The 12,761-nt window shown below is 38.4% G+C and overlaps 1 protein-coding gene across 2 annotated transcripts; it reads right to left on the reverse strand.

Moving 5' to 3' along the window:
* Positions 1-7,176: 7,176 nt before the first annotated feature.
* On the reverse strand, positions 7,177-12,165 carry tk2 (thymidine kinase 2). Of its 2 annotated transcripts, XM_035396827.1 has the most exons (10): positions 11,880-12,165; positions 11,402-11,439; positions 10,539-10,613; positions 10,129-10,182; positions 9,701-9,790; positions 9,483-9,556; positions 9,207-9,295; positions 8,735-8,814; positions 8,558-8,638; positions 7,177-8,055 (listed from the first exon to the last, which is right to left on the reverse strand). In XM_035396827.1, exons 1-10 carry the CDS (start codon positions 12,058-12,060, stop codon positions 7,969-7,971), a joined length of 849 nt encoding a protein of 282 aa, XP_035252718.1. In that variant the 5' UTR covers positions 12,061-12,165; the 3' UTR covers positions 7,177-7,968. The 2 variants fall into 2 exon arrangements, with proteins under 2 accessions (XP_035252718.1, XP_035252719.1); XM_035396828.1 differs by lacking the exon at positions 11,880-12,165 and having other exon boundaries at positions 11,402-11,675.
* Between the last annotated feature and the right edge of the window lie 596 nt (positions 12,166-12,761).

Below are 12,761 nucleotides of genomic sequence, written 5' to 3' on the forward strand. Positions count from 1 at the left end.
TTTATGTACTTTCTCCCAAATTTGTGCACCTTTTACCTGTATTTGTTATTCTAAAATGCATTTGGGATGTTTCTGGGCATGGCATTCTTTTCTGTGTGGGAAGGGGTGGGCATGGTTACAGAGCCTGTGGTTTGGGATCCGATTCCAGCAAAGTGTTTGTTAGCTAGTTAGCTGCTGCAATGGCTAAATACAGAAAGAGGAAAAACACAAAATAGCTGCAACAGCACTGCAGAGTAGCTACTGTACAATTTTCCCACATGCTAAGGGTGCACTCAGTGTAAAGATTGTTATATCACTGGCTAGTTACTGTTACCATCTATATGGAATCATTCATGTTACAAAACATGCTATTTACAATATCACTGACCACCTCACATCTTCGCTTCACATTTTGCTTGTAGCGGTCAAGGGTATGTGCTGAACAGAGGTGTGGGTGGGGTTGAGGAGACTAATTTGATTACAAACCCAGAGTCTAGAAGGGCCGCAAAATCCTACATAGTATACCTTTGAATTAATACATCAGCTCTATGTTGGTTCTTAAGGAACAGCTACTGTAATAGGGCCTAGCAGCCCTATTTTTATCTATTTGTAATTTACTGAGTTCCTCCTTAGCAGCTGATGCCCAAACAACTGAGCAGTAGTCAAGATGACACAAAACCAAGGGCTGCATCACATGACTCAGCATCAAAGATGTAAGATAGGAAGTGCATTTTCTAATCAATTCAATTCCCCTACCCATCTTCAGAGCTATCCATATGCTCAGACCAAGAAAATGTGCCATCAAGCAATACACCTAGCAGCTTTACCGTCTTCACTTGTGTGATGAATAGACCACATAGCTGTATCTCCAGTTTTAGATCACTAGCTAGTCTGTGCCTTGACCTAAAAATAATCGTCATGTTTGTTGAGATGTTAAAAAAAAATCTGTTCGTCATTACCAAGTCACTGCACTGAATTCAATTCATTTGTAAAGACTAAACCGAGTCACTCAGTATAAGATGCAGTATATAATGTGGAGTCATCAGCATATAACACCAAGCTGGCCTATTCAATAGCAGAAGGAAGATCATTTGTGAAGAGCATAGGAGAGGCCCTCAACAGCTTGTCTGTGGGATACCAGAGTCTAAACTCCACTATCAGAGAAGCTGCCATTGAAAAAAACTCAGATAACTCTCTCTATCAGAAAGATAACGTTTCAGTCTTCCTGCTAACAGTTTATGATCTATCAACATTGAATCGTCAGTTTACTATTATTATTATTCAATTTAATTTAACTTTATTTCAGACACGTAGGTCCATGTAATATTATTATTATTATTATTATTATTATTTATTTGGATGACAAACCAGTCTAGACTGACAAATTGGGCTTTACACCTAAAACAATGACTTCCATTTTAAAATATGACAAAATTTTTGCCTGCAAAAAGAGACTGTTAAAGTACAGAATGGGAAATCCATTACACATTACATGATGTTCCTGTCACTTTGTTGTATGAACATTGTAATAGCAATGATCCTTATTTCCTAAAACCATCATTGTCTATGTGTTTGCACATTTTTGTATTTGTGTTGCTTCCTTTGTTATGTTGTAGAAAATAAACAATCCAAGATTTGTTCCTTCTGCCTCTGTTTAATTCAATACAGACATGTATGTTGGGAAAACAAAAATGCTGTCCAATTCTAACAAATTGTCATGTTTACATCATGATAATCTTGCAAATATTTCACCCCAACCGTGTAACCAACCCCATGTGTAATACATGATGCGTGTATTATTTTAGGAAAAACTGTTAGGATGGTCATGGTGCTCACTAAAGAGTTGACCAATAATATTTGGAATTAATTCAGAAAATTATATTACTGGAGAAACCAAGCATTAAATGAAAAGTGAAAAATCAATGTAAATTTCCCTGCACAGAATAAAACGCCCATTTAAAAAATACATGTATTCTAACAGTGCTAGACCAATACGGATACAGATACAAACAGATACAGATAATTTAGATGGCTGACCAGATATCGATAAAGGGTTGTTTATGTACTGTACACACCTGGTGCTCACTGTGAATGGAGGCAGAACCATACAGCTTATGCATCATAGCCTGGGCTGTCATTTTTTGACATTAATGACAAAGAGACATAATTTGCTTAGTCCCACCAGGGGTAGTGCATGTCCTGCCCTTGGGTATTAGTGTTTGACTGGAGGGTCACCTCCCCATCTGTCAGTGACAATGTAGTGAGCGCCAAAGTTAAAGCGATCAGTATTCAGGGAAACATAACAGAAATGCACATGTACTGACCTCTCAGAAGATACATCCCAGCAAAGCCTCACGCATGCATGTACGCACACAAACAAGCACACATATGCACGTATGCGCACACACATACACACACACACACACCAGAAAAGTCATCTGCAAGCACAGGCACATAAACACACACACCAGTATCAGACAACACACCTACAAATACATACGCACACAATCCAGCCGATTTCTTTAAAACTTTCAAGGAGGGTTTGTCCTCTAGCCAGAAAGATACTCTGGCAATGAAGGGTCTATATCTTTCTGTAATTGCCAGAGGGAAATAATGAACTGTTTACAAAGACTGGTGTTATCAATTACTGACAGCTGAAGAAAAATATCCCTATTCAATACATCAGCAAGATCTCCATTTCAGATATCAAGAAACTTATTAATTAGCTGGCAGGAAAGAACCCCATAAGGATAATGCATCGAGATATGATCAGAAAATGACAAACAAGTATAAATCTATGGAAGGTACAGTAAACAGTTCTCCCACTTGGTAAATATATTCATTTTAATAGCATAAATCTGATGAATGGATGTTCTGCAAATAAACTTATAAGCTGCTTGTACTGTGGAAAACAGTCCTTATTGTCAGCACATTAACTCCTCCAGCACCATTAACTGGCCAAATTTGGACTTTAACCTTTGCATGTAACCTTTGAACCATTTGGCCTAGAGTCATGATTCTTTTTTCTCTAGCCTACATTCCGTAAGTCCTGCCGAGTTCCACCCTATTGGATTTCATGCCATTTTTTATTTTAATCCAAAAGTTAAAATATGTTTGCTAGGTCAAATAATATGGCCACTGTACACAAACAAATTTGATGTGGAAGGCACCAAAGAGGAAGTGAGCTATATTTCTGCAATTCTTTCATGTAGTAATGCCAAACTCAGTACCCCTCTATGCCAGAGGTTGTAACCCATGAAAAAAATGTACCTGAAGATTACTCTGCAGCGAATACAGATTTTACATCAAAATTTGTTGTGGACCATAGCAGTAAAGGATCCTATCATGTACCTTTTTTGTTGGTCATTTTGTTTTTCAGCCATCTTGGAGGACCTGGGGGTACAGACAGAACTGGGCAAACTCAGTAGTGCCATCTAGTTGCTAAAATCCAATTCACTAATCTTGCATCAGTGAAAGTTGAAATCAGGCACATGTCAGAGCTTGGAGAGCAAAAGCGTGTTGAAGAAGTTGTATGTGTCTCTATTTGTCCTCAAAAATTTGAAAATATAAAATAACATAAACGTAATTTGCATCACCACTATGCTACCAGTACCCCACAAACCGAGCTCTGCAGCTCAGCCATGTGCACTTTTTTGTACGTCGCTTTGGATAAAAGCGTCTGCCAAATGAATGTAATGTAATGTAATGCATTCCTATAAGTCAAAAGCTGTTTTCCACACTACTGACCAGAGCCCGTTGGTTGGTTACAACTACGCAATTTCATAATTTCTCCTAATTTCTCTCACACTGTTGTTATTTTCTCATTTGCAAAGCCTGCTGGGACATATGCGTCTGCTCCTATTCTCCACTATCAAGTTTTCCGGTTCTAGATTAGCAAAACAGCGAAGAGGATTCCTACCTGCAGATAAGCCTATCAAAATGCCTTATAAACCTTACAAACACTAAAAGTGCATCTCCACGAAATAACAGACAACGGAGCAGGACAGAACGATACACAAGTTGCGACCTAGGGAGCTCTAATTCTACGGGCTTGCTGATTCTTTTGTCAATCAAGGCTCGTTGGATTGCCGTCAAATCCGTGAGTACATACACTGGCCAAATTTCACCTGCGTTTCTGATGCGTTTACACTTATGCCACTGCACCCTTTGTCACAGCCACTGTTTTACATATATATCAAACCGAAACTGCTAAACGGTACACGCTCATCAGACTGTACAAATTCACACAAGGATAGCAATAATCCACAACCGTTTCTTACAGGGTCACTTCACATTTCACACTCTTATAATAAAAGGCTTTGCAAAAAGAAATGATACCTCATAAAAAACACGCTTTCAACGTACAAAAATGCCAAGTTACTCACACATACAAGACATACACCATCTATAACTCATTCATACAGACTGCCAAAATCCAGATCTGCCATTAAAAGTATTGATATCAAAATGATGCCAAGTTACGGTACTACAAAAAATATAGGCTATCTTGCCTCACCAAAATTAAATAAGATGTATTCCAAAGCAATGCTACCCAATATTTCCTCAATTCTTTCAAGTCACAAGAGATAGAAATACACTGGGGTTACATACTGTAGCTATATCCTAACCTACCTATATAAAAGTATATTGTGGGGTATGCCTATCCAAACCTACAAAAAATATCGGTAGGTGGAGACCCATTCTCTAAATGTAAAAACATAAAATAGTATAATATATCTGTATGTGTGCAACACAAATGTCTAAATTCACAGTAATATGCATAATATTATTACTGTCCAATACATAAAAGATAAAAGAGCAAACAATGACCTCTAGTGTATTGCACTAGCACATGCAAACGCGGATTCAGGATAGGACATCTTATGCTGAATTTTTGATACAACCCAATTTCTTATGCAAATAAATAATCTAGAAGATTAAGTGAAAGTATGAATAAGCGGAATAAAGTATAATTAAGTAAAACTGAATATAGTCTAAATCCACATGGTAACATGTATAATGCTGATGCCCAAATTCAGTTTCAACTTGCGATGGCCCAATAAACAACTGCACATATAGGGATGGCAGGTATGGCATCCCGCCAAGTTACGGCTTGGTGTGGCGGCATACCCCATACTTGTACAGCACCGAGAGTTTGCCACTTTTCAGGGTTTTCCTATGTATTACACGCATCAATACAGAAGGGGGTTTTACGCTGTTGTGCGTGCAGAAAATGTAGGCCTGTGCGTTTATCATCACCCTGTCCAGCTAAACAACTTCTTTTCTGTTTTCAATGCTAGTGGGTCAAAGTCTTACTCACGTGAAAAGCTACAATGATTTGTCTTGCTCTCCCTCTTTTTCCTTTTTTTGTACTAGAGATCCAGCTTTACTAACTGTTTCTGCTTTCATGCTATTTTTTCTGTGCTATGCTATCAGAAACTTTCTGTTGTTCCCCCTTGTGTTGTGTATTACCTACTCACGTAACGTGTCGGCGGTTGTAGTCCATGCTTTTGAGAGAGAGTGCGGTCCTGCATTAACTGGTAGGCCTATCGTATTTCTCGTTTTACTGTTTTCTGTCGTGTACACTGGGTCGCTTTCCAGGTGAACTTTTTCCTTTGTTCCATCAGTTGCAAAAGTTGCAAATGTGGTGTCGGGGTTTCCGTGGCTGTATCACGCTTTCCAGGATGCATTAAAAGCGGCGCCGACGTTGACGTGCGCCTTTACTAGTGTCCAGGAATTATGGGACATGTAGGAGCTTACATGGGGCTGTTGGCAAGTAGATGGGGGAAAGGAGCGGGTTTCTACGAATGCCATTGCACTCGCTGATATTTTTATGCCTTAGCATTGCTGTGCAGCTTTCCTTAAAAAAATAAGGGAGGGTTTGATTTGCTTTATTTTATAAGTAAAACCTGGTGCCCGATACACAGGTTCTGCTGCCAAGATGCTAAGAACAAGCGGATGATTGTATGTCAGTTTTTTTTTCTTTCCCCATTTTCTCTTTTTCTTCTTTTTGATTGAATTTGAATTTTGTACGCACTGTAAATAACCGAACCTTTGGTTTAAGCTAATAAAACCCCAATTTGATTTTCATAAACTGCCTCCTGAGTCTTCTTTGCTTAGACACACCATCACAGAACTAAAGCCAAGGTGATGTCTTTGGTGATTATTGCACTACAGGTAATGTTGTCCTCAGATTCATCTAAAAAGTGACAGAACATGCTGAACGCATATTACAGTCTGACAGAAATTCTTTAAAAATTAGTTATGGCATTTGGGTTCAACTAGACTTTGTGTACCTTGATAAAAACCTTACAGGTTTCAGATGTGGTGATGGGAAAGTTTTTGGTTTTTTTTGTCTTGGTTTTTTTTAAAACCTTAGCTATTTTTTACATTACACTACAGGCATTTGGCAGACACTCTTATCCAGAGCGACATACAACAAAGTGTATAACCATAACCAGGAACAAGTATGACGAAAACCCTAGAGAGAAGTACCGGTCCAAGTGCAGGGAACAACCGCATAGTTCAACTTGGACCCTGAAGGTTAAACTGTTTAACACTAACACAAACAAGAACAGCAACAACGCAGTCTATGCAAAAATACAAGCAGTAGTTAAGACAGATGCATTAACTAAGTCACCTACAAAACAGCTACCTAGTTACAACCCTAAGCTTACAGTTACAGTTACACATTCCTACCATTGGTAAAGACACGTTATACTGTATGGAGTAACATGGATTGGTTAGAAGATCCTGGGAGGTTGGTTCAATAAGGCTCAGAACAACGCAGAATATCCACAGGGCCTTTCCCACCATTATAGTAATCTCCATCTACTAAGGAGAGTGTGAACAAGCATAAGCTGTCCTCCGATTCAATAAAAGACTGCAGTGCACACTGATGCTGAAAATTGCATTTTAGCTACAGAAAATAGACCTGCATCAACTTATTTTGAATATGGCCTCCACTCCCGTTTCCTCCCACAGTCCAAGGATATGCAGCTGGCTAACTGGAGACTAAATTGCCTGTAGGTATAAATGTGTGAGTGAATGATATGTGGGCCCTGTGATGGATTGGCGATCTGTCCAGGGTATATTCCTGCCTCTCGCCACATGCATGCTGGGATACCACCACCTCCCATAACCCTGACCAGCTTTAGAAAATGGATGGATGGATGAATGGACAAAAAGGCAAAACAGTTAGGAAAAGACAGATTTTTTATTGAACCAACATAAGCCTGAGCCACCTTAGGCATGATAGGCATGATTCAGCATCACAATAGAGTTGTTCCCAGTCAAATAAGTTAAATTCAAGAGTAAATATTTTAGACAAAATATTTTAGTTTCAGCTACTTGCGAAACTATGAAAGATAAAACTCAAGTAGTTTTTATTATTATAAATGACAGCAGTGATATGTACATGAATACATAATTTACTACTTATTTCTTCAACAAACTGCTATCAGAAAAAAACTGACGTCATCCACTGTATGACTGATAGAAAACCTAAAGAGTGGCCCCAGTAATAAAATGGCTTAACTTACAGGACAAAAAAATTAACTTCACATCGTAGTAACTAGTGAATATTCAAATTAAAATATAATAAATATCCTAATAATGGTGTGTGCTTATGATTTATAGGAGCTACTTCAGTGCGGTTACCCAAGCACTTGACTGCTAACTAACATCATGAGGTGAGAGGTAGCTATACATTACAATTGCTAAGTACAGTTGTGGCATGACACCATAGGTAATGTAAATAAAATTTTTAAAAACTTTTTCCAAATCCAAGCAGTCCGTATAATGTTTGCTGTCTATGACAATGAGATTGTGAAAGTATTTCATGTTCAACATGACTCAAAATGAGAAAATCTTCTAAACTGAATAGCAACAATACAAAATTTACTTTCAGACTTTAAAAAAAGAATAAATACTAAAAGATTTGCACCATATCTGCAACCAATAGATTTGCAGTAGATTTTATCCACCGAGTTATGCATTCTTGGCCAATAAAATTTTTTCTCTGTTCGCCTCATATTGATGAAGCATCTTTGGAAGGTCATGATCTGCAGGTATCACCTAAAACACAGCAGAAAAATTTGAAACGTGAATAATAAAAACTACTGGAAACTCTAAAATGTGACATATGGCTCATCCATAAGATATCACACAATGAAAGCATTGGTGCACCGAGCATGGCAAACATTACATTCATTACAGGCATTTAGCAGACGCTCTTACCCATAGCGACTTACACAACTTTTTTCTTCTTCTTTTAACATAGTATTTCCACTGCATCCATTTATACAGCTGGATATATACTGAAGCAATGCAGATTAAGTACCTTGTCAACGGTACAACGGCAGTGTCCTACCTAGGAATTGAACCTGTGACCTTTACACTGCCGCCCCGTATACAGCGTACCTTTATGATCTCCGGGGGAAAGACTGATCAACCTTTATCAAGTGAAGTTCTCAAGACAGGCAATGTAACTAATGCATTTACATAGAAAACGTTGTTATTCGCGCACAATGCAGCATGGTCAATCAAAGGTTAATGCCTTTAAGGCAAAGTCTCTTACGAGAACAGGAGCAGGGACTTCAAACAATGTCTTGTTAATCAGCCAGTCTTCGTGCAGCTGATGGATTGCTTCCAAATACTCCTACGAGTAAAAGATTAAAAAGAAAAACCCACTAAATATACAAACAGTAACACAGTCTGCAGTGAAAGAGAGGTGCTGGGCGCATCTGACACTTACCATGGGAATCATTTTCTCCTCCTCCCTGCACCTTTCCTTCAGCCTCTCATAGCAGATCGGTGGTGTTGTCTGCAGGTAAACTAGTCCATAGAGAAAAGAACAATGACTTTACTGTGCAAACCTACCCATGATTCTGACAACATACAGAATTTTATTGACTTCTATTACAAGGAAGCGCTTTATGCTGAGTGAAAGATTGTGATTCTGTTGCTTTCCAACATGTACGCATAAACAGTTTTCTGTTTATCTGGATCTTACACCCTTGGACTTTTTATTTAAATATGATTTAACTCAATATTCTTTTTTTATTAACTTTTAGAAAAAAAATGTTTAGAATTTGCCATAAAACTGGGCAATATTTAAATATCTCCTTTGAAGGAACTCCAATCGCTCTGATTATCAGCCAGTGCCAGAGCAGCACAACACAATGCCTGTTCAAGTCACATTTTGTTTTGACTGCAGAGTGGCTTACCAATTAGATCCACAGGAAGGTAAATATTCTGAGTGATCCAATTAAACCATTCGCTCAGAACAGTAAAGTCCACATCTGGCATCTTCCCACTGAAAAATAAAAACGTTAAGGAAATCCTTGAAAAGATCAGTTCAAGGCTCACTGAAAAGAGGTTAACATTCAATAAAAGCAAAAAATGTTTTGTTCTCATATGACACTGCAGACTTAAATTCAGCTCACCGAAACAAAAGAGAACTAAATTATATTCTATTTAATTCCCACAATGCAAAATGATACCTTCGGTAAAGATTTTCCGCAAAGATGTACTTGGCACTGTAGATGGATCTTTCCATCATTCGTACAGGAGCCGACTGAAGAACACAGAAAGAACATGACAGATTATGAAATGAGCTGAAGTTGAATGGTCTAAAATAAAAAGCTCTCTCACTCACTCAACACTCCCACACAAGATTTAGTCTAGGAGACATCCGTATCAAAACAGGTGGAGTACGCACTACTGTGGAGAGGTGTCGGTCCAACATTGTCAGCTGTACATAGGTCTGCAGGGTCAGCCCCCATCGAAATGGGTCCTGGTACATCAAAGCCTGTGGGAAACCACATAACACCACCAATACACAGCATATAAACCCACTCACAAAATCAGCACAACATAAGCCACCACAAATCAACTAATTATTAATAACACAAATCAATGTAATATTTGTATAATATTAATTATATAATATTTATGAAAAAGGAACACCTTCAAAACTGAACACAAACTGGATGCAGTTCAACTTTCAAATCAAAACAAAACAATTTTCTATGTATTCTCACACAAACATTTCTGATATAGGCACATAAACTGAGGTGCCTTCAGTGGAATTAAAAAAACGTAATACATTTACAGCTTGAAATTAAATTACTTTAATATCAATCATACCAGAGGGTTGTGCCCTTGAACATTCCTCCATTTAGATACTGGTTCTGTCAGTACCTGAAAATGGAACAAACCTGTTTAAACTTGGCCTGAAGAACTTTAACTACCATTAAACATATCATAAAACTATCCTGTTCAAGTTCTTAGGCGTACACTATAAAAACGTGTTCATAATGAATCTCCTCAATCATTATTTACTTCCAAACATACACTTCCATATAATGAGCATCTTTGGATACGGATACGGACTGATCACAATTGGCTCCATAAATGGCAGTCCACTGCTAACAGTGCAATCTCAGTGTTCTAAATAAATCAACAACAAAAAAACTTAATCTAAATAGATGTGGGACATAAAGTTAAGTGAATTATCCAAATATTGAAATATGACCCCATTTGCAAGGACCATGTACCTCTATATCACTCGTTTTGCTGAAATGCTCCAAACATGTTGTCTTCCCACTAGCGATGTTGCCTTCAATGCATATCTGAAAAAAACATAAATCTAACGTTAAATTGCTTGTATGAATGATAATCCAGCATTTGTGGATTCCACACCATCCAGTCCAGCAGACTATTTTTTCATGTGAATACGCATTAACTAAAACGGACTAATCTAATGCATGAATACAGTGACTAACTATGACCCTCGAATCCAAAGCCGGTTGTTTTTGTTTTCTCCCAGGTAATCAACTGAACAATTAGTGCTACTGATTGGCCAACCAGACTGTCTTTCCACCTCTCTTCACGGTAAAGCGAGGGTGGAAGCAAGCAGTTGTGGCGTGTTCATGGCAAAACATTGGAGCTCCCATTAAACCGAATGGGGAATATGAGAATATGAATATTGATGAAGTGAAAATAAAACGTCCTCGATGGTATTTTGAAACTAGATTGACTACCGCTACGTTTCATATGAAAAGCAGATTTAAAAATATTAATAATGTAATAAAATATGCACATTTAAAATATTTTCCCAAGACTTCTGGACCAAAACAGCTATCGTTTCAGAAACTGCTGCATATAATTACATTTATGATCACAAAAAAATGGACCGATGATGTTCTTAGGTACAGTAGTTTCATCACAGATTTCAACATTGAATTCAATGCGCAAGCGCTTTTGTCCTCAAGCATGCGCAGTAGAGGCCGTTTCTCGCTGCTACATAGGCTTCACCGCCTGGCCCTCTCTCCAGTTCCTATGTACGCTCTAGACGGCCTTTCCATATTTAACTAAACTAAAAATAAAATGAATAAATAAAAATTACAAATGCACTTACCACTAATTTTTCCTCCTCTCTGTTGCTCACCAATTTCCCTTGAGAAGAACACAACATTATAACCTATTTTAAGAGCGCTACGTCGTGACAAATTAATGCAAGGCCAATAACACTGTTAACAGTTCTCTGTCTTATTTTTCGTAACTAGTTATATCAAACGTGTTCACTGTGAGTCGTCAGCGTTGACCGACTATGTAATGCCAGCGAACACCTGTGAAATACTTAAATGGTAAATGGACTGCATTTATATAGCGCTTTTATCCAAAGCGCTTTACAATTGATGCCTCTCATTCGCCAGAGCAGTTAGGGGTTAGGTGTCTTGCTCAAGAACACTTCGACATGCCCAGGGCGGGGTTTTGAACCGGCAACCCTCCGACTGCCAGACAATCGGTCTTACCTCCTGAGCTATGTCGCCCCGGATATCAGCAGCAGGAAATAAATACAACAAGGAAGAAATCGCGGCGCTTTGTGCACCTACTTGTGCTATTGTGCTGCGTCCTACAGCTTCGAAGTCTCGTCTGTGTGTTCATCCATGTACACGTACGGTGTACAGGTTTCTGATAATAGCTTATTTGGTGATTTAAACAACCAGTGGTTGTGGAATGTATTTGTGCGAGAGTCCTCCTAAACCGGCCGATGTAACAAGAAGAAAATGACATCTCGCAGTCCTCCTAAGCTCAGCTCAACGTTCTGAGTGCTGTCAAGTCACCATAACAGTGTTGCCACCGTTTATTTCACTTCCGTATAAAGCAGCGTTTCCTAGTTTCGTCACTGCGCAGTGCGTGTAGGAGGAGCGCTTAAATTCTTAAAGGGGTAGTTCACTGTCTGGAGTCTGGACCTCAGTGTGTACTTTTCAATATTATTTCGGTTTTAGTTAGTGTACGTTTTCGATTTGGCCTGACAGTTTTTGTGTGCGACAAAAGACAGCCTACTTGAAGTTACGCTTGACATTACATAGCCAGGTGGTGTAGGGGTATCAACGGGTTTGTTGTTTAAAGTAAGGCAATACATCTGAAGTCTAAGCATTTTGTAATTTCTGAATTATTTTTACAACTTCTACACTGACTATCGAAGTACAGCCATTTCTGTCCTCTAGTGGACAATTATTGTAGGTACTCGTTTTTACGATTTTATGAGAGAAAGATTAACATGGGCCCATGCTTCTAATGTATGTGTCGCCATATCCTCCTGAGAGCCGGCAGAATTTATTTTAGATGCGAGTGTCTTGGGTGACAGAACATATGGCAGTGGAAATATTTTCTAAAATATTATTTTATGTTTATTGAATGTCCCTTGTACTTGCATTGTCCATTATGTGTTTAGGTTGAAATATGAAAAAAGGTCAAATCTAATTCAGCTA

The sequence above is a fragment of the Anguilla anguilla genome, chromosome 16 (assembly GCF_013347855.1).
Source record: "Anguilla anguilla isolate fAngAng1 chromosome 16, fAngAng1.pri, whole genome shotgun sequence".
Lineage (NCBI taxonomy): Eukaryota > Metazoa > Chordata > Actinopteri > Anguilliformes > Anguillidae > Anguilla > Anguilla anguilla.

What these genes read in the sequence shown, in the direction of transcription:
- tk2 (XM_035396827.1), bottom strand. Translation starts at nt 12,060, where the DNA reads ATGTCATTTTCTTCTTGTTACATCGGCCGGTTTAGGAGGACTCTCGCA. An exon ending in GCAAAACGAGTGATATAGAG is followed by an intron (nt 10,183 to 10,538) that starts GTACATGGTCCT and finishes TTCCATTTTCAG; the next exon opens with GTACTGACAGAACCAGTATC. An exon ending in AAGTCCCTGCTCCTGTTCTC is followed by an intron (nt 8,056 to 8,557) that starts GTAAGAGACTTT and finishes GCTGTGTTTTAG; the next exon opens with GTGATACCTGCAGATCATGA.